This window comes from Anarhichas minor, unplaced genomic scaffold (assembly GCF_050575085.1).
Source record: "Anarhichas minor isolate MPS153535 unplaced genomic scaffold, ASM5057508v1 ptg000129l, whole genome shotgun sequence".
NCBI lineage: Eukaryota > Metazoa > Chordata > Actinopteri > Perciformes > Anarhichadidae > Anarhichas > Anarhichas minor.
In genome coordinates, this window is record NW_027466575.1 from 467,323 (window position 1) to 486,923 (window position 19,601).

Here is a 19,601-nt window from a genome sequence, read left to right on the forward strand (position 1 = left end):
CAGCAGTTCTTAAATCCCAGACAATAAAATTAATAACTAATAATATTGATAATAATATATGGATTCACTATCAGTGATTCATCTGAGGTCCAAAGTGAGTCCATGTTGAGTCTTTTGAACTCTTCCTCTGTGATCTTTGACTTTATTAAATGTGTTTTATATGTAGGTTCTTTTCACCTCAGATTCTTCTTCATTAATGAGTTGTTGATCCGTTCCTCTCTTCAGACGGTGGAGATGCACAAAGAGAAAGTTTCTCGTAGAGAGATCGGCGTCTTCACGGCGGTGCGACGCGTCCCACGAAGCCACAAGATCCTCCTTCCTCCTGCCGGGTCACAGCCCCGCCCACCTTACAGCCGCCGACCAATCAACTACCAGCAGCTGGACGGCCTCGGCCACGGCATAAAAGTACCTCACACACACACACACACACACACACATGTTCTTTAGTGTGTCTTTAGATCCACTTCCTGGTTCAAATGTGACCTTCTGTACTAAAGTAACAGACATTTTGGGTTCTTTCACTTCACTTTCCTCTGAGGGTCATTTTAAAGTAGTTCTATTGTGATCAGCAGTATTTTAAAGAGAAGAGAAGCCAAAAACAAAAGCAGAAGTTTAGTCTAGTTTTGGGTGAAGTTTCTGTGTTGAGATGCTAACAGGAAATCGGTGTCTGCAGCAAAACCACAGAAACAGAAGTGACTCTGCAGAAAAAGTTCCTCATTCAAACTTTATCTTCGACCGGATTTTATTTTCTGTCATATTATTTCCTCCCGATAGTCTCGGATGTTCAGCTCTGCTGTTGTAAACTATTATAAACTGCTGTAAACTACTGAAAACTGCTGTAAACTATTGTTATCCACTGCAAACTCCTCCAGTGTACACAGTAAACTAATGTAAACTACTGCAAACTATTGTAAACTATTTTAAACTGCTGTAAACTATTGAAAACTATGGCAAGCTATGGCAAACTACAGTAAACTGCCGCAAACTGCTGTAAACTACTCCAAACTGCTGTAAATTGCTGTAAAGTAAACCAGTGTCCAGTGCAAAGTATTTTAAAGTATTTTAAACAATTGTAAACTATTGCAAATTACTTCAACATATTGCAAACATTGCAAACTGATGCAAACTGCTGTAAACTGCTGTAAAGTAAACCAGTATCCAGTGAGAACTTGAACAATCACAGTACTGGAGGGAAACGCAGCATTTCACTGCAGACATGTTGGATATGTGAGTAAGAAGTGATGGAGGAGAAAAACACAGTAAATATGTTTCTAATACTTTTATCTGAAGTTAAGAAGAAGAAGAAGAAGAAGAAGAAGATCTCTTCAGTGTGTGACTGTTGTGTAAATGTAAAACTGCCCTTTAATGTCTATTGTATTCGTATGTTACTGCTGCTGGTGTTCAGCCAACACACAGTTCAGACTTCCATGAAGAGGTTTGTAAAAACTCTTCTCACACACACATACACACTCTCACACACACACACACACACACACACACACACTGACAGACACACACACACACACACAGTCTTTGTAGAGCGTGGGAAAATGTTTAGAGAGACTAATTAGAGCTGCTGAGGCCTGAGAGACTCTATTGAAGCTCTCACACACCCCACACACACACACACACACACACACACAGTAACACAATCATGTCTCTGCCCCCCCCCCCCCCCCCCCATCAGGTCTCTGGGAAACAGTCTGACCGAACAGGAACGATCCGCAAACATGGCGCCTCCACCAGGTTCAGTGTGATTCTACTGTGTTTCTTTTAATGACAACTTCCTGTTTCATCTCAGACATCTCTAACAAGGATGTGTGTGTGTGTGTGTGTGTGTGTGTGTGTGTGTGTGTGTGTGTGTGTTTCAGGTCCACCAAACCTCCAGAAGCGGTGCAGTGCCCGGTGGTGCCCACTGTCAGCGGGTAATAACCCTCTTAGTGAGGAACACATTCAGGTTGACTTTCACAATAAAAGCCTCAGCCTAGTGTCACACTAACATCAATATTAATTATATAAATATTATATATAATATTTATGTTTTACAAATGATCTGCAGTTAATATTCAAGTCTTAAATAAATCATCTTGTGATGAAAAAAGACTTTTCTGATGTCTGATAAGATCTTTGAACACATTTATAAACTTCTCTATTTTTATTTATTACGTCTTTCTCAGCTCTAGTTTCGGGAAACCCGTGGCTTCGCCCACCATCCCCACCACCTGTCAGGCTCCACCTGATGGTGACACCATCACCACGCTGCTAGACGAAGCCCCGCCTCCTCCTCCTACGGCGAATGAGATGTCAGCACAGGAGGATGAGGTTGCTGACACCTCGACCCCTCCACCTTCTCTTGATTCGTCAGGAGAGACGGTGGCTCTGCTCCCTCCTCCCCCTCCTTCAGAGGCTCTGACCAATTACAGCGCTCCTCCACAGGCTCCGCCCCTCAGCCTCGAGACAGGTGAGGCTAAAACAAAAGCAGCGTGTCAATGAATGTTACCATGACGATTAGTCTGGATCAGATGAACCCGGATTAGAAGACCCAGTTCAGGTGAAGTCAGATCAGATGAACCTGGTTCAGATAAACAGATACACCCGATCAGTAAAACCTAAATTGTAACAAGTGTTGACTCTAAATAATCTTGGCCCGGATCATTGGTCAAACTGAGTGACATCACGATGACATCAGATCTCTTCTGTCTCCTTAGTTGTGGAAGAGAGCAGCTTCCCCCCTCCATCTCCCCCTCCTCCCTCTGATGATGACGGCTTCCCTCCGCTGCCCAATGAGGCCTCAGAGCTGCCAGCCCCGCCCCCTCCACCTCCACCCAACCAGGAAGTAGAGGGTACCTGTCTCTCTCTCTCTCTCTCTCTCTCTCTCTCTCTCTCTCTCCCCCCCCCCCCCCTCTGGTGTTTTCCTCTCAGTTCCTTTTTTCTCAGTTTCTTGTTCTGTGGTGTTCTTCTTCAGTGACCCTTCCGCCCAGGAGGAGTCACCGCCATCACTCGCCCCCTACCACTCGCTCTCTCTCTCTGAGGGTTCGCTCTGGCCCCGCCTCCCGCAGCAGTTATACACGCTCTCTCTTCCTACCTGCTGTCCAATCACGTAAGCCGACAGAGGGAAGTCACTGTCAGCCAATAGAAACCCAGATAAAAACAGATACTACACATAATTAAAACACCTGAAAGATAAAGATTCATTCATAAAGAACTAGGAGTTATTGAAGATGTTATTGGTACTAGGAGTTCTTGAGGATCTTATTGGTACTAGGGGTTCTTGAGGATGTTAGGGGTACTATAAGTTATTGAGGATGTTATTGGTACTAGGAGTTCTTGAGGATGTTAGGGTTACTAGGAGTTCTTGAGGATTTTAGGGGTACTAGGAGTTCTTGAAGATGTCATTGGTACTAGGAGTTCTTGAGGGTGTTAGGGTTACTAGGCTTGCTTGAGGAAAGTTGCAGGAGAACCAGGGGACATCAATTCAGTTCTAGGTGTCCTTGATGAGATTCTATGAGTTCTTGAAAAAACTGTTGTTAGTTTCAGTCGTTCTTGAGGTTCTACAGGCCATTGTCGAAATGTTTGGGTTCCTACGAATATTGTGAGAGGTGTTCCAAGAATCATTCATAGGAGTGTTTTGAGAAAGTTAAAGCAGCCCTTTAAATGTCCCCAGGAGTCATTTGGGCAACACTACGTATGGGCCTTGAGCAAGTTTCAGGAATGAGGATTTCTAGTTGATCTGAATAAGGTTTCAGGAGTCCCATAGGAAGTTAGGAGGTCCCTGAGAACTACAGGAGTCAGGACTACAGGAGTCCCCAAGAAGGTCAGGGGATCCAGGACTCACTGTTTGAGTTGTAAGGGTCCTTTAGGAGGTTGCAGTAGGCTTTAATGTTCTACAGAGTCTTGAGTAGGTTTTCTGAAGTCCTCGTGATGATTATGGGGCGGGGGGCATTGAGGACTGTTTAGGTTTTACGTCGATGAGGAAATTGTGTCGGTCCAGGAGACCTGGAAAAGGAGAAAGTTCCAGGCCTTTATTTGATCAGATGATTTTTCAGTCCTTAGTTCTGTGTGAGGATCCATAGATTGTCTATGAATACAGATGATCACTCCCCTCTTGAAGCTAACACTGACTGATTCTGTCTGTCTGTCTGTCTGTCTGTCTATCAGTGATGATCCCCCCTCCTCCCCCCTACCCTCCCCCCCATGCTCCTCCCTCCTCATCCTCCTCCACCCTGCTGCCACGCTCCTCTTCCTCATCTCGACTTTGCTTACCTGCTCGCCTCGAACACCTGGGTAAGAAAACACACATACTGTTAGTATGTAGTTAGTATTCTAGTAGCAGTTCAGCATAGTATTGTGACCATCTTATACTATTACAGTAGTAGGGCAGTAGTACTACACATCAGCAGCAGTAGTACTACACATCAGCAGTACACACACACACACAACTCCTGAAAATGTAAACTATCAAGCTTCGCTGCTTTTTGCCAAAGCCTTGCCTCCTCAGACCTGATTGGCCAATCACAGCTGTCACTCACAGGACCTCTGTGCTCTTAGATCTAGAACTCCCAGCCACGCCCCCTCCTCTCCTATTGGACGATGAGGGTGGTTTTGATGACCTTATGCCGCCCCTCCCTCCACCTGTGGACTACGACTCAGACGCCCCCGAACAATACCTGGAGAAAGGTACACACATATACTGTGTATATATATATATATATATATATATTACAGGTATTGATATTGTAGAAAACAGACCTGCCACATCTGTTTCCTATAATATCAGTCGGAAGCTCCAGAGAGGACGACCGGCTAGTTGGCTAGTTGGTGTCCGAAGCTCCAGAGAGAGGACGACTGGCTAGTTAGCTAGCTTTACATTACATTACATTACAGTCATTTAGCAGACGCTTTTATCCAAAGCGACTTACAATAGGTGTATTCAACATCGGTTTTCGAGAGAACAACTAGTCACCAGAAGTAATAAGTGCATGTCCTTTCCTCAAACAAGCATCTAAGAGCATAAACCAGAGCCAACGTACAGTGCAGAAACAAACGAATGCAATAAGTGCCACAAACTAATATAAAAACAATAAGTGCAATAAGCTAGTATGAATACAGTACAATAGATGCTAAGTAAGTGCTAAGCGGAAGGGTAGGCCTTCTTGAAGAGGTGAGTTTTCAGCCTGTGCCGAAAGATGGGCAGCGACTCTGCCATCCTGACGTCAGTGGGGAGTTCATTCCACCACTGTGGGGCCAGGACAGAAAACAGCCGCGACCGGGTCGATCGGCCGCAGGGACCTCTGAGCGACGGGGCAACCAGTCGCCCCGAGGTAGCAGAGCGAAGTGGTCGGGCGGGGGTGTAGGGCTTGACCATGGCCTGGAGATAGGAAGGAGCTGTTCCTTTCACTGCCCTGTAGGCTAGCACCAGAGTCTTAAACTGCTAGTCTCGGAAGCTCCAGAGAGAGGACGATTGGCTAGTTAGCTAGTTGGTCTCCGAAGCTCCAGAGAGAGGACGACTGGCTAGTTAGCTAGCTGGTCTCGGAAGCTCCAGAGAGAGGACGATTGGCTAGTTAGCTAGCTGGTCTCGGAAGCTTCAGAGAGAGGATGATTGGCTAGTTAGCTAGCTAGTCTCGGAAGCCTCAGAGAGAGGATGATTGGCTAGTTAGCTGGCTAGTCTCCGAAACTCCCACCTGCTCTCCTCAACTGACCAGTCGACCTAATTTTTTCCACGGCTAGTGTATCGTTAGCGTGGAAGCATTTTGAAATTAGCAAAGTAGCTAGCTTAAAGCTTCATCCACACACTCTCTTCACAGAGTAGCAAAGCACGTTGCTATCGCCAGGTAAATGACAACTTGTTGCATGAAAGCGTGGCGGAGTTAGCAAGCTAGCTAAGTAGCTAGCTGTCTGCTGGTTGGCTTGTTGGTCCCACCATCCTTTGATGCTACACTTGTTATGAGCCTAACAGCGGACATTAATGTTTTATGATGTCTTCTACTTAAAGGTATATGTACAGATACATAACTGTAGTTCCCCTGTGTGTCCAGTGGAGGCGCTCTACAGCTACGAGGCCTCCAAACCCGACGACTTGTCGCTCACAGAGGGCGACGTCGTCTACTTGCTTCATCGCCATGACGACGGCTGGTGTGAGGGATTTCTCCACGGCAACAGGGGCTTCTTCCCTGGAAACTACGTCCAATCACAGAGCAGGACTGAAGCCCCGCCTCCAGTTCACACCTGAGTATTTCCATACAAACAGGATTTGTAATAACTAATTTTACTATTAATGAGAACTCCATATGCAAATATAGAGTTTCTCAAAGTCACAGTAGAGACAGAAACACATAAACACATAAACACAGACAGACACACAGACAGACAGAAACACATATACACAGACAGAGAGACAGACACACAGAAACAGAGACAGACAGAAACACAGACAGACAGACAGACGGCACAAACTATGAACTGTATCTGAAATGTTTCAGTGAAAGAAAAATCTTTTAAAATGTCAATAAATAAATATTAACTTACAGAAGAAGAAGTACTCAGATCTCTCTAAAGTAAAAGTACTAATACCACAGTGTAAAATACTCAACTTATTTCAAAATAAAGTACATCACCTTATAGTTAAAGAACCAAAAGTACAAATGCTCATTATGCAGAATAATATATATATATATATATATATTATGTTATTGTAATATAGTTATTGATGCATTAATGTGTTCATCATTTTAATATCTTTATATAATCAATAATAATAATAATACATCATCATTTATTCATTGATTAATAATCTGAATCTGTAAAGTAACTAAATGTAGTACATTAAAAAGTATAAAGTATGAAGTATGAAGTAGAAGTATGAAGTAGTCCAAAAATATATTTTTGCCCTCATGTTGTACTGATACACAATACTGTGTACAATACTGTGTACTGAATACAGTACTTTACCTTTAAACTGCTGCCCCCTGCAGGCCACAGACACAAACTACAGACTGATTGTTCAAACTGTACAATAATGATCTATTATTATTATAATCAATTCAGTGTTAATCACAAGTTATTACTGTCAGTAATAAGTCATTTAACATGTGAGTTATGTTGTTTAATGATTAATGTGACATATCAATAAATTAGTGAAATTCTGTTTTGTTTGTTCAGAGAATCATTAAATCAAAATAAATACAAATAAAACATGTTCAAATGAAAGATTAGAGAGAAACATTAATACATCTTAATATAGACATATTAATGTTTTATCAAAACTATGTTTTACTTTCAGTTTGACCTTAGCTTTGATATGGCGACGAACAAAAGGTGAGTGTTTGTTTCTGATGGCCGTCATTCATTTATTGCTGTCGGGCCTACTGAGTCCTAATGGGTCCTACTGGGTCTTACTGGGTCCTACTGGATCTTCGAGGGTCCAACTGTGTCCTACTGTGTCTTAGAGGGTCCAACTGGGTCCTACTTGGTCCTACTGGGTCTTCGAGGGTCCAACTGGGTACTACTGGGTCTTCCTGTGTCATGCTGGGTCTTTTCTTCTCCGACTTAATTTTATTTGTATCGCCCAATATGGGAACTGGAGATGTCAGAGAGGAGGATGCTGAGGAAACTACTTTGGACAATATTCCAGACAACGCCTCTCATCCTGTGAACTCCACACAGGTCGCCCTCCTGACTAGATCCGTTCATTGGCCCCGCCTCCTGGTCGCCCTCCTGACTAGATCCTTTCATCGGCCCCGCCTCCTGGTCGCCCTCCTGACTAGATCCTTTCATCGGCCCCGCCTCCTGGTCGCCCTCCTGTCTAGATCCTTTCATCGGCCCCGCCTCCAGGTCGCCCTCCTGACTAGATCTGTTCATCGGCCCCGCCTCCTGGTCGCCTTCCTGACTAGATCCTTTCATCGGCCCCGCCTCCTGGTCTCCCTCCTGACTAGATCTGTTCATCGGCCCCGCCTCCTGGTCGCCCTCCTGTCTAGATCCTTTCATCGGCCCCGCCTCCTGGTCTCCCTCCTGACTAGATCCGTTCATTGGCCACGCCTCCTGGTCGCCCTCCTGTCTAGATCCTTTCATCGGCCCCGCATCCTGGTCGCCCTCCTGACTAGATCTGTTCATCGGCCCCGCCTCCTGGTCTCCCTCCTGACTAGATCCGTTCATCGGCCCCGCCTCCATCCAAAGCATTGTTGTTAGGAGCAGTTAGGGTTCGATCAAGGACACTTACTAGGAGACCAGCGATCTTCACAGGACGACCCGCTCTACATCTTGAGCCACAGCCGCCCAGTAAGGAGAACTTAAATGTATGTTGGGTCACAGTTAAACCTGATGAGGTCATCACATCATCATCATCACCAAACCTTTGACACATTTTACTGTATTGCAAACAAAACACAAAATACTTCAAAGGTGTAAAATATCTTTATTGTCAGTTATCAAAAATGTTTTCAAGTAAAAAATCAGACTCAGAGTCCGTAAACACAAAATAAATAGTTTGTTCATAAATATAAACATAAATATAGACAAATAAATAGAACAGTAGAAGACAAACAGAAACAGAATAGAAGTCAGTGTCGAGTCTCAGTAGAGCGCCTCCTGCTGGCAGCAGATGAATCCACCACGAAGGCCGCAAGCAGGTCCAACTGCTCCAGGTGCAGTTTAGTCTCCTTTCTGATCAGCTCCCAGGACTCAGGACTACCACCCTGTACACAGAGTACTACAGTCAGTACTACTACTTATACTACCCTGTACACAGAGTACTACAGTCAGTACTAGTACTTATACACACAGAACTACAGTCAGTACTACTACTTATACCACCCTGTACACAGAGTACTACACTCAGTACTAGTACTCATACCCAGCCAAACATTGCTACAGTTAGTACAACAGCAGTACTTGTACTCACAGTGCGGTACAGAGTACTATTTTCCAGTCTCCGGTAGTATCTTCTCTGTCGGCTCATGTTTTTTCTGCTGTGAGTCGACACCTGAAGACAAAAACACAGTTCAGTTAACTTCAGGTTTAAAAGTTGTCGGTTCTCAAAGAAGTTGAACAGTCAGAAGTGTCTGCACTGAAAGCAGTTGAAGTGTCAGAAGTGACCAGCTTATGTCAGTTGAAGTGTGAACCTCAATAGTAAAAGGGTTGAAGTGTCTATTGAAGTGCTCTGAAGGTACTTTAGGTATCAGTTGAGGAGCTGAAAGGAGTTGAAGTGTCTCTCCACTCACACAGCTCTTCAGGCCGTCTGTCTGCCTGTCGATGGTCATCAGGAAGCGCTCCGTCTTGTCCGTATCCCAGGTAACGGAGGAGCGGTTGTCATGGTGATAGAGACCTGCGATCAGCTCCAGACTGTCTCTGATGAAAACCAGCTGAGACTCTACCTGGAGAGAGACAGACAGGTGTGAGGATGAAAACCAGCTGAGACTCTACCTGGAGAGAGACAGACAGGTGTGAGGATGAAAACCAGCTGAGACTCTACCTGGAGAGAGACAGACAGGTGTGAGGATTCTAGCTCTCTGATTGGCTGACAGAGCTGATGTCAGCAACATAAATCTTTATGTTTGTGCGTGAAGTTTACTAAGAAATTGTCGGCATAAACATGAGAATCATGAATTAAAGTGTAGTCACTTGTACTGAAGACTGAAAGAAGGTGAAGTGGCAGTTTAAATTAAATTGTGATTGATTGATTGATTGATTGATTACCTCATCCTTCCTGATGCGTTCGTAGAGTCTGTAAGGAAAGGGAACTGGACTCTCCTGGTCTGTCAGCTGACCGCCCTAAAACACAAAGATTTCACTTCATAAATGGACATTTGTTACTAAATATTTTAATACATTTCCATCCACGTCAGTAGTTAATTGTTAATACATGTAAAAACAAATATTGTGTATAATATTTATTATTTTCTCTAAAATGTTAAACTTGTTTACGTCCACTAACTGTTACTAACGAGTCAAAAGCAGATTTAAAGGGACAGTTCGCAGTTTTTATAACAAATAGTTGTTGTTTTTTACTCCAACTTTTATTCTGAAAATTTATTTTGTCTGTTCGCCTGACTTTATAAACTTTATAAACTTTATAAACATTTTGACTCTGTAAACTTTGTTTGGCAAATTTGGAGAAACCAGTAAGAGAAAGCTAGATTTTAAAAGTATCCTGGACCACTAGACCACTAGACTAGAGAACTACAGGACCACTGAACCACTAGACTACTGGACCACTAGACTACTAGACCACTGGACCACTAGACTAGAGAACTACAGGACCACTGGACCACTAGACTAGAGAACTATAGGACTACAGGACTACTAGACCACTGGACCACTAGACTACAGAACCACTGGACCACTAGACTACTAGACTACTAGACCACTAGACTACAGAACTACAGGACCACTGGACCACTAGACTACTAGACTACTAGACCACTAGACTACAGAACTACAGGACCACTGGACCACTAGACTACTGGACCACTAGACTACTAGACCACTGGACCACTAGACTAGATAACTATAGGACTACAGGACCACTAGACTACTAGACCACAGAACTACAGGGCCACTGGACCACTAGACTACTGGACCACAGAACTACAGGACCACTGGACCACTAGACTACTAGACCACTGGACCACTAGACTACAGAACCACTGGACCACTAGACTACTAGACTACTAGACCACTAGACTAGAGAACTATAGGACTACTGGACCACTAGACTACTAGACCACTAGACTACAGAACTACAGGACCACAGAACCACTAGACTACAGGACCTGGACTAACCCCGAATCGTGCTGATGTACTCACCATGACTTGGACCAGAGTCAGAGAGATGTTGCTCAGATGACCGTAGTGTCTGAGCCAATCACAGCACAGGACGGGGGTCACGGCGCTGCAGAGGAGGACGAGGATCAGGCGGGTCCAGCTGGTCATGATGACGGTGATGAAGATGGTGAAGATGGCGGCTGCAGGCTGATCCTGGTTGTGTCTCCAACATGCTGCTGATCTGAGACTTTTATTCCAGACAGGAAAGAGAAAAGTGAAAACTGGACTTTTTGTCTTTCACTTTTTGTCTTTCACTTTTCAACACAAACACTGTGTGTAGAAACAATATATATATATATAATACACAATATATGTATATAGATATGTTGTATATAAATAGTACTGCAGCAATATTAAATCCATTCATTATATTTCGATTTAATTAATTTATGTTCAACTGTTATCAGTAAATTAAGACATTTATCAGAATCACTCTTTAAAAATGAAAAACAAACTTCAGATATTTAAATATTAAGTTATAGATTATAATTTTATATTATACATTATATTTTATAATATTATATAAAATACTTTGAAGATGAATTAGGTCATTGTTATTAATTGTTCCGTTTGGAATGTTTTTTATTTATTTACTTTCATTTTCCAAACCAGGGGCCTCAGATTGCATACGTCACAGGAAGCCACAGATAGACTTTTCAAAATAAACGCACACTTCTTTTCTTTAGCAGTAAAGTAGCAGAGCTCGAGGAGCCTGAGAGGAGAAGAAGAGAAGAGAGTGAGATTCATTAATATTTGAATGCGATGAAGACTAACATCGGAGAGATTGTCTATCTAACTATCAAGTATTACGTTAATAATGTGCTTTTGTTTTGAAAGAGGCATCTCATCTGTTTCCGGTTTCTCTGGAGTTTTGATGGTTTTTGACCGGCAGATGACGTCAGCCTCGTTTTCACTTTCCGGTCGTCGAGGAAACGGTGAGGCAACGCAGTGATGACGTCATCAGGAGTGTCTGATTATCGATCCACAGAATGTGGCTGAAGATCAAAGGAGCGACAAATAAATATATAATATATAAAGAATAAACATAAATACACTGATACAGATACACGTCATCAATTGATTCATAAATGGATCAAGAGATCAATAACACAAAATAATCTGATTTTAAAAAACGATTAAAAAAAAGTTCATAAAACGAAGTTAAATTCGTGATGAATGAATTTCCGGTGAGGAAACCTTTGCCTGACGGACATGTCGTCACTTCCGTCTGCATCCTCATTGGTTACAGCAGCAAGGCCGCCCCCCCCCCCCCCCCCCCCCCCCCGGGAAGCGCGACAAACATTTGTTTGTTCGGCGAAGAAGAAGAAGAATGTGAGTAAAATAAACTTTACCGAGTTTTACAAAGACAACCGGAGACTAAAGAGCCGACGGTTAACGGACACGAGTCAATACGTAATAATAAAGTAGAGAGACGTCAACGCGGCGGCGCTGATTCGTTATGAAGGAGTTTAACATGAATTAATTCGTTTCTTTCGTCGTTTCTTTACAAAATACATTTTTAAAACCAGATCACTTCTGAGCCGAAAGGTTCCTCCTGAACCTTCAGGTTCCACAGGTTCCACATTACATGTTCTTATATGAACGTGTCTCAGCTGAGAGCAGAAACTGTTCAATCAGCAGATTTCTGGAGGTTTGGTTTGAGGTGCTCACCTGTAGACTGTCTCTGGTCTGCAGGTGTGATGGAGGTCGACGTCCTGGAGTTCAAAGTCCCGGTCGAGAACAACAAGACCCTGTTCGTGTGGGACATCCAGCCGTCTCACACCCAGGATCAGGTCTACGTGAGTCCACCTGGGGGGTTCAGGTCTGCGTGAGTCCACCTGGGGGGTTCAGGTCTGCGTGAGTCCACCTGGGGGATTCAGGTCTGCGTGAGTCCACCTGGGGGGTTCAGGTCTGCGTGAGTCCACCTGGGGGGTTCAGGTCTGCGTGAGTCCACCTGTGGGTTCAGGTCTGCGTGAGTCCACCTGAACCCACAGGTGGTCCCTCTGTGTGTTGGTCCTTCAGGTCCGGTTGCTTGGCGTCTTCTCGTCCTTCGGTCCTCTCTACCTGCTCAAGGTGAGTCCCAACTCTGCTCCCAACCCGCCGGGGTTCTACGCCCTCATCAAGTTCTACTCCGCTGCTCAGGCCTCAAAGGCACTACGGCAGACTGACGGACGGACGCTGTTCCAGAACTCTCCACTCAAGGTACTTCATGGTCTTCTTCAGGACAGTTGATCCACCTGAATAGGTGAAACGGTTCATTCGGGGTTTTAAAACATGTCAAACTTTGATGATACATGTTTTATATACCGAGTACTTAAGAATAGAAGTTCATCAGAGTGTTTGTTTCCTGTTAAATGTGCTTTTATTGTGAAGTTGCACAGTGCAACAGGAAGTGATGATGGTGTTACATGGTAACAGGATGTAGTTTTACAGCCTTTTCCTTTCATTAACACTGTGGTCCAACACCAGCCCATCACCTGTCTGTGTGTCTCAGGTGAGACTGAGCTCCAGACAGACTCCTCACTTCCTGTCTGACAGCAGCAGACCTCTGAGCCACGCCCGCTGCCTGGAACTGGCCAATCACTGCTTGGGATTCAACGGCTGGACCTCTGACATCATCACGGTGAGACGACACACTACGGCCCAGTCCCAATGTCCCCCCTAAACCCTAAACCCTGAACCCTCAAGGACTCACTGAGGTCACCTGGTGAGTGTGAGAGACTGTGAGGGCTTCACATGGTGTAAATATGAACGGGACATATCACGTTACCATGAAAACAACAAAACGTATGATGTATATTGTGAGTATTTATTGTATACTTTGTACTCCCTGATGTGAACGTCTTCAGGCTCTTTCCTCACAAGATGAGAGGTAACTTCATATCATCTATTAACTCGTTTCTGTCAAAACAGCTTCAATGACTAAATCAGATATTTGATGAATAAATGAATAAATATTTTGTGATTTCATGTTCTAATGTTCCATCTTTAACCCTTAATGTTTCTGTGTACATGTAATACTCCAGGCTGAACACACGTGAGCTTTGTTTACCTTTTGTTACGTCTCCATGCGTCCACTGGTTACCCCGTGTTTAACGTCACATTGCAATGATTTGTGGGTAATTCCCTTTCTGTAAGTCAGCATCCTATGACTTGCACTCGATGATGTGACAGACAGAACTAAACCCTCACGGACTTCACGGGAACGCGCCTCAAAGTCCGTGAGTCCGTGAGGGGGGGCATTGGGATTGGGCCTCACACACACACACACACACCTCTACATTCACATGCAGCTGACTTCCTGTCTGTCCCTCAGCTGAAGGAGCTCACCAACGAAGAAGAAAAAGAAAGAGGAGAAGAGGATGATGAAGGTGGAGGAAGATGGAGGAGGCTGAAGTTTGGCTGTGTGCTGCAGCTCTCCTTCCCTCATCACGGACAGACGACCAGAGCAGCAGCAGTGGTGGAGGACAGCTTCACCTGCTCGGGTGAGGACGGCTTCACATTACATCAGTCATTCAGCAGACGCTGTCATCCAACGAGACTTACAATAAGTGTGTTCAAGAGAACTACTAGTCACCAGAAGTCATGAGTGCATCTCCTTTAAACAAGCATCTAAGAGCATAAACCAGAGCAGAAGTACAGAAACAAATTAATATGAATACAATAAGTGCAACAAACTAATACAATAAGTCAGGGGCATTCAAGTACATTTCCAAAAGGTCCAGATTGAGAGCATCTCCTCGTGCAAAGGTCCGGAACATTACAATAATATCTAACTTGCAGTATTTAGTGATCTATCTGTCTATCTATCTATCTATTTTTTTTTTTTTTCAAGAAGTCTAGTAGTAGTAACTGTGTAGTCAACTATCAAATAAAGAAAGTACACATCAATTATATTTTAACAAATTATTATTCTCAGTTTTCAAAGGTAACTGGATGGATTATAAATAATACATAAATAAATGTTCTTCTCATTTCAAGTACAATAAGGGCTGCATTAAAGAATAACTGATATAACAGAAAGCTTTTCAAAAATGCATCTTAAAGTAAAATACTTATTTAACTGAGTTGCCCTTTAGCTTTAAATTCAGTTCATTCAGTGTGAAGTGATGTCAATAAAAACACAATATTATATTGTTCTCATCTTCTAACAAGAGGAATCAGTGAGCAGGACTTTATGTGTGGTTATTAAACCACTTGTTTCAGCTCTATTCTCTCTGGTAACCTTGTTGTGAAGTGAATTCATGTGTTAGGGTTCTGATCATGTTGGACTCGTGGGTTTATTTTCTGTGTCTTCATTTAGATGTGAGTGGGTACGTTTGCTCCATATGAGACAGTGTTTTTAGCTGCCCGTTGGAAGAATTCACCAAAACGAGTGTGTCCAGTCTCTGTCAAAGACTCTGGTCTCTGAACACTTTTCTCTTTTGAAGATCGTCCTATGATTTGACTTTCACAACTCGCATAAATGTCCTGCTCTGCTATCTCTGTCTCCTCGTCTCTCCCCGTGTGTCACGGTGTGTGAACATCTCACTCGAATCAGGAAACTTGTCAGAATCCTCATATTTGATTGGCTGAGCTACATCACGTGATGTGATTCACACGCATTGGTCGGTGTGTTTCCTGCACTGCTGAACAAGTGCCGTAAATGCTGGAAAAGCTGCGCCGGTCAAAATAGAAGTGCTCCATCAAAATGTAATAATTCTCAATTATCTATCGGTTTTATGTCCTGGGTCCTGATACAACGGCATCTAGGTCCGGATCCGGACTGCGGTCCGCCAGTTAGTGACCCCTGCTATAAGTGCAACAAACTAGTATGAATACAATGTGGTGAGTGGAAGGCTCAGGATAGGCCTTCTTGAAGAGGTGAGTCTTCAGCCCGATGAAAGATGGGCAGCGACTCTGCTGTCCTGACGTCAGTGGGGAGTTCATTCCACCACTGTGGGGTCAGGACAGGAAACAGCCGCGACCGGGTCGATCGGCCGCAGGGACCTCTGAGCGACGGGCCAACCGATCGCCCCGAGGCAGCAGAGCGAAGTGGTCGGGCGGGGGTGTAGGGCTTGACCTGCTTGAGGACGGCTTCACTACAGACACGTCTTTATTGTCTCTGCAGGTCCAGATGTTCTGCTACAGAAACGTTGTCGACTACAGAAGATGGTCAGAGAGAAAGCTCTGGTCCAGGCCTTCACTACAGTACTACTCATACTACTAGGTATAAATACGACTAGGCATAGATACGCGTACGACTAGGCATAGATACGCGTACGACTAGCCATAGATACTCGTACGACTAGGCATAGATTCTCGTACGACTAGGCATAGATACTCGTACGACTAGGCATTGATACTCGTACGACTAGGCATAGATTCTCGTACGACTAGGCATTGATACTCGTACGACTAGGCATTGATACTCGTACGACTAGGCATTGATACTCGTACGACTAGGCATTGATACTCGTACGACTAGGCATAGATACGACTACGACTAGGCATACAGTTGTGTGAAAGTGTTTTCCCCTTCCTGATTTCTTATTTTTTTGCATGTTTGTCACACTTAAATGTTTCAGATCATCAAACAAATTTAAATATTAGACAAAGATAACACAAGTAAACACAAAATGCAGTTTTTAAATGAAGGTTTTTATTATTAAGGGGGAAAAAAAATCCAAACCTACATGGCCCTGTGTGAAAAAGTGATTGCCCCCCCCTGTTAAAACATAAATTAACTGTGGTTTATCACATCTTTGGAAAGCTGAGTTCAATTTCTCTAGCCACACCCAGGCCTGATTACTGCCACACCTGTTCTCAATCAAGAAATCACTTAAATAGGACCTGCCTGACAAAGTGAGGTAGACCAAAAGATCCTCAAAAGCTAGACATCATGCTGCGATCCAAAGAAATTCAGGAACAAATGAGAAACAAAGTAATTGAGATCTATCAGTCTGGAAAAGGTTACAAAGCCATTTCTAAAGCTTTGGGACTCCAGCGAACCACAGTGAGAGCCATTATCCACAAATGGCGAAAACATGGAACAGTGGTGAACCTTCCCAGGAGTGGCCGGCCGACCAAAATTACCCCAAGAGCGCAGCGACGACTCATCCAAGAGGTCACAAAAGACCCCAGAACAACATCCAAAGAACTGCAGGCCTCACTTGCCTCAATTAAGGTCAGTGTTCATGACTCCACCATAAGAAAGAGACTGGGCAAAAATGGCCTGCATGGCAGAGTTCCAAGACGAAAACCACTGCTGAGCAAAAAGAACATAAAGGCTCGTCTCAGTTTTGCCAGAAAACATCTTGATGATCCCCAAGACTTTTGGGAAAATACTCTGTGGACTGACGAGACAAAAGTTTAACTTTTTGGAAGGTGTATGTCTCATTACATCTGGCGTAAAAGTAACATGGCATTTCAGAAAAGGAACATCATACCAACAGTAAAATATGGTGGTGGTAGTGTGATGGTCTGGGGCTGTTTTGCTGCTTCAGGACCTGGAAGACTTGCTGTGGTAAATGGAACCATGAATTCTGCTGTCTACCAAAAAATCCTGAAGGAGAATGTCCGGCCATCTGTTCGTGACCTCAAGCTGAAGCGCACTTGGGTTCTGCAGCAGGACAATGATCCAAAACACACCAGCAAGTCCACCTCTGAATGGCTTAAGAAAAACAAAATGAAGACTTTGGAGTGGCCTAGTCAAAGTCCCGACCTGAATCCGATTGAGATGCTGTGGCATGACCTTAAAAAGGCGGTTCATGCTCGAAAACCCTCCAATGTGGCTGAATTACAACAATTCTGCAAAGATGAGTGGGCCAAAATTCCTCTACAGCGCTGTAAAAGACTCATTGCCAGTTATCGCAAACGCTTGATTGCAGTTGTTGCTGCTAAGGGTGGCCCAACCAGTTATTAGGTTTAGGGGGCAATCACTTTTTCACACAGGGCCATGTAGGTTTGGATTTTTTTTTTCCCTTAATAATAAAAACCTTCATTTAAAAACTGCATTTTGTGTTTACTTGTGTTATCTTTGTCTAATATTTAAATTTGTTTGATGATCTGAAACATTTAAGTGTGACAAACATGCAAAAAAATAAGAAATCAGGAAGGGGGCAAACACTTCTGTAGATACGCGTACGACTAGGCATAGATACGCGTACGACTAGGCATAGATACTCGTACCAAACTATTACTACTAGTAGTACTGTTGGTGTTGAGCTGATCTCAGACCTGTTGGCTCTGTGTCTCTAGGTAACGGTAAAGTGATGGTGGAGCTCAAGCAGGCCTCAGATGAGTTCCTACCGGAGCAGACGGAAGGAGTCCTTCAGGTGAGTTCACCTGTGTGCAGGATATAATGTTCATCACTATGTTTTTAGTAGTGCGGAATATCAAGCTCACGACTAGAAGAACTAGAAGTTAAAGTATAATATGTCATAAAAATTCATAGTATAGTAGTAGGTCTGTTTGTGTTCTACATGTAAAGATGTCTCTTCCTCTCATTGAAAACATGAATACAGATCTATGAGTAGAACAGTTCTGTAAAATATTTGTCATTTATTATCTCTGTCTTTCAGGTGAATGAGTTTTCCTGGAGTGAGTTTGCTGCTGAAGAGTTGGATCTGACGGTATCATAAACACCCAGAAGATTGTTCACTGGACTCTGCGGTGAACGCTGGTGCATTATGGGAATCATCACCACGGTTTACTGTGATGTTTTCATCTTAATAAATGTTTTATCACTGTTAAATGTTTCTGCTCTGATCTTCCTCGCAGCTGGAGTTTAGTTCCAAGTCACCACGGAAACCTATTGTGTAATGAGTTCAGAACAGATGATAGTGAGGTAGTATGTGTTAATGATGAGGGTTATTACAAAATGAGATAGTAACAAGTCATGTGCTTCTGCCAGCTGATAATGGGCTTTTCGCAAAACATAAAAAAGAAACTCATAAAAGTATTAATAAAACCACAAAACTAAATAATTTTAGGGTTTAAATCAGGATTAACAAAGCAGATTCTTCCAGTTGTGAGCCATCATTAGTATTACATCTTACTCTATTAGTAAATCTACATTTTACTTTTCACAGCCCTTTATTTACATTTCACAAAGTCTGTTCATAAATATCCTTCTGCATAATTATACATAACAGATTTACCCCCAGGGATCAATGAAGGATTCTGATTGGATATCATTCTATCAGGTCTTTGCACACTAAGTCACATCTAGTTAGTTTAAAATGAAGTTCTGACTGATAAATACATCTATGAAGACATTGTAGAATGATCTATTTTATGTATGTACATGTTCATCTATCACTGTTAAATACAGAAAACAGATAATTCTATAAATAAACAATGAATTATACTAATAAATGATAGTTTGTTGAAATATGTGAAATAGTATATTTAAGCTTTAAAAACACAAATACTCTACTTCACATATGTGAACATACAATCGTATTTATTAATAAACAATACAAATGAATGAATGATAAAATAACACCAACCTGGTTTTGTCTGTAAACCAGGTCTTCTGGACTTTAAAAGTATTGACAGAAATGCAACAAACCAGTAAACTATCACAAAATACTTTAATATCAACACAGGAAACAGAACAGACGCTGCTTTCAAGTGCCGTCAGAAACATCACAATCATATCAAAAGGCAGTGAAAGGTACTGAAATAAAACAACAAACACTCCTTCAGCACCTGAAAGCAACACGAGCACAATGAGGTGTCCTTGAACACACCATTCAAACACGACATCGTAAACACTGACCGTATTTGGTTCTTCAAGG

The 19,601-nt window shown here is 43.1% G+C and overlaps 2 protein-coding genes across 4 annotated transcripts in view; one reads left to right on the forward strand and one right to left on the reverse strand.

The window, feature by feature from the left end:
- Window positions 1-18,553, forward strand: part of LOC142941120 (uncharacterized) — a 21,553-nt gene extending 3,000 nt beyond the window's left edge. For 2 of the 3 annotated variants that reach the window (XM_076083415.1, XM_076083414.1), the window contains exons 4-12: window positions 226-405; window positions 1,688-1,746; window positions 1,872-1,925; window positions 2,178-2,461; window positions 2,709-2,843; window positions 2,966-3,100; window positions 4,159-4,284; window positions 4,549-4,677; window positions 6,036-7,144. In XM_076083415.1, the coding sequence (XP_075939530.1) occupies window positions 226-405; window positions 1,688-1,746; window positions 1,872-1,925; window positions 2,178-2,461; window positions 2,709-2,843; window positions 2,966-3,100; window positions 4,159-4,284; window positions 4,549-4,677; window positions 6,036-6,229 (1,296 nt within the window). In that variant the 3' untranslated portion in view covers window positions 6,230-7,144. Of the gene's footprint in view, window positions 1-225; window positions 406-1,687; window positions 1,747-1,871; window positions 1,926-2,177; window positions 2,462-2,708; window positions 2,844-2,965; window positions 3,101-4,158; window positions 4,285-4,548; window positions 4,678-6,035; window positions 7,145-12,513; window positions 12,618-12,840; window positions 13,021-13,312; window positions 13,442-14,134; window positions 14,304-15,928; window positions 16,028-18,057; window positions 18,135-18,380 lie in introns of those variants that run through there. The other variant, XM_076083416.1, reaches the window with a different exon arrangement.
- ifnphi1 (interferon phi 1) lies at window positions 8,190-11,151 on the reverse strand. The gene is made up of 5 exons (XM_076083417.1): window positions 10,801-11,151; window positions 9,691-9,765; window positions 9,216-9,368; window positions 8,897-8,977; window positions 8,190-8,690 (listed from the first exon to the last, which is right to left on the reverse strand). Exons 1-5 carry the CDS (start codon window positions 10,924-10,926, stop codon window positions 8,556-8,558), a joined length of 570 nt encoding a protein of 189 aa, XP_075939532.1. The 5' UTR covers window positions 10,927-11,151; the 3' UTR covers window positions 8,190-8,555.
- Window positions 18,554-19,601: the final 1,048 nt, after the last annotated feature.

Bases quoted from the DNA above. Each gene is read 5' to 3' on its own strand.
- ifnphi1 (XM_076083417.1), bottom strand. From the start codon at position 10,926: ATGACCAGCTGGACCCGCCTGATCCTCGTCCTCCTCTGCAGCGCCGTG. The intron at 9,369-9,690 runs GTAATCAATCAA...GTCTCTCTCCAG, and splicing joins AACGCATCAGGAAGGATGAG to GTAGAGTCTCAGCTGGTTTT. The intron at 8,691-8,896 runs GTGAGTACAAGT...CTCTGTGTACAG, and splicing joins ATAGTACTCTGTACCGCACT to GGTGGTAGTCCTGAGTCCTG.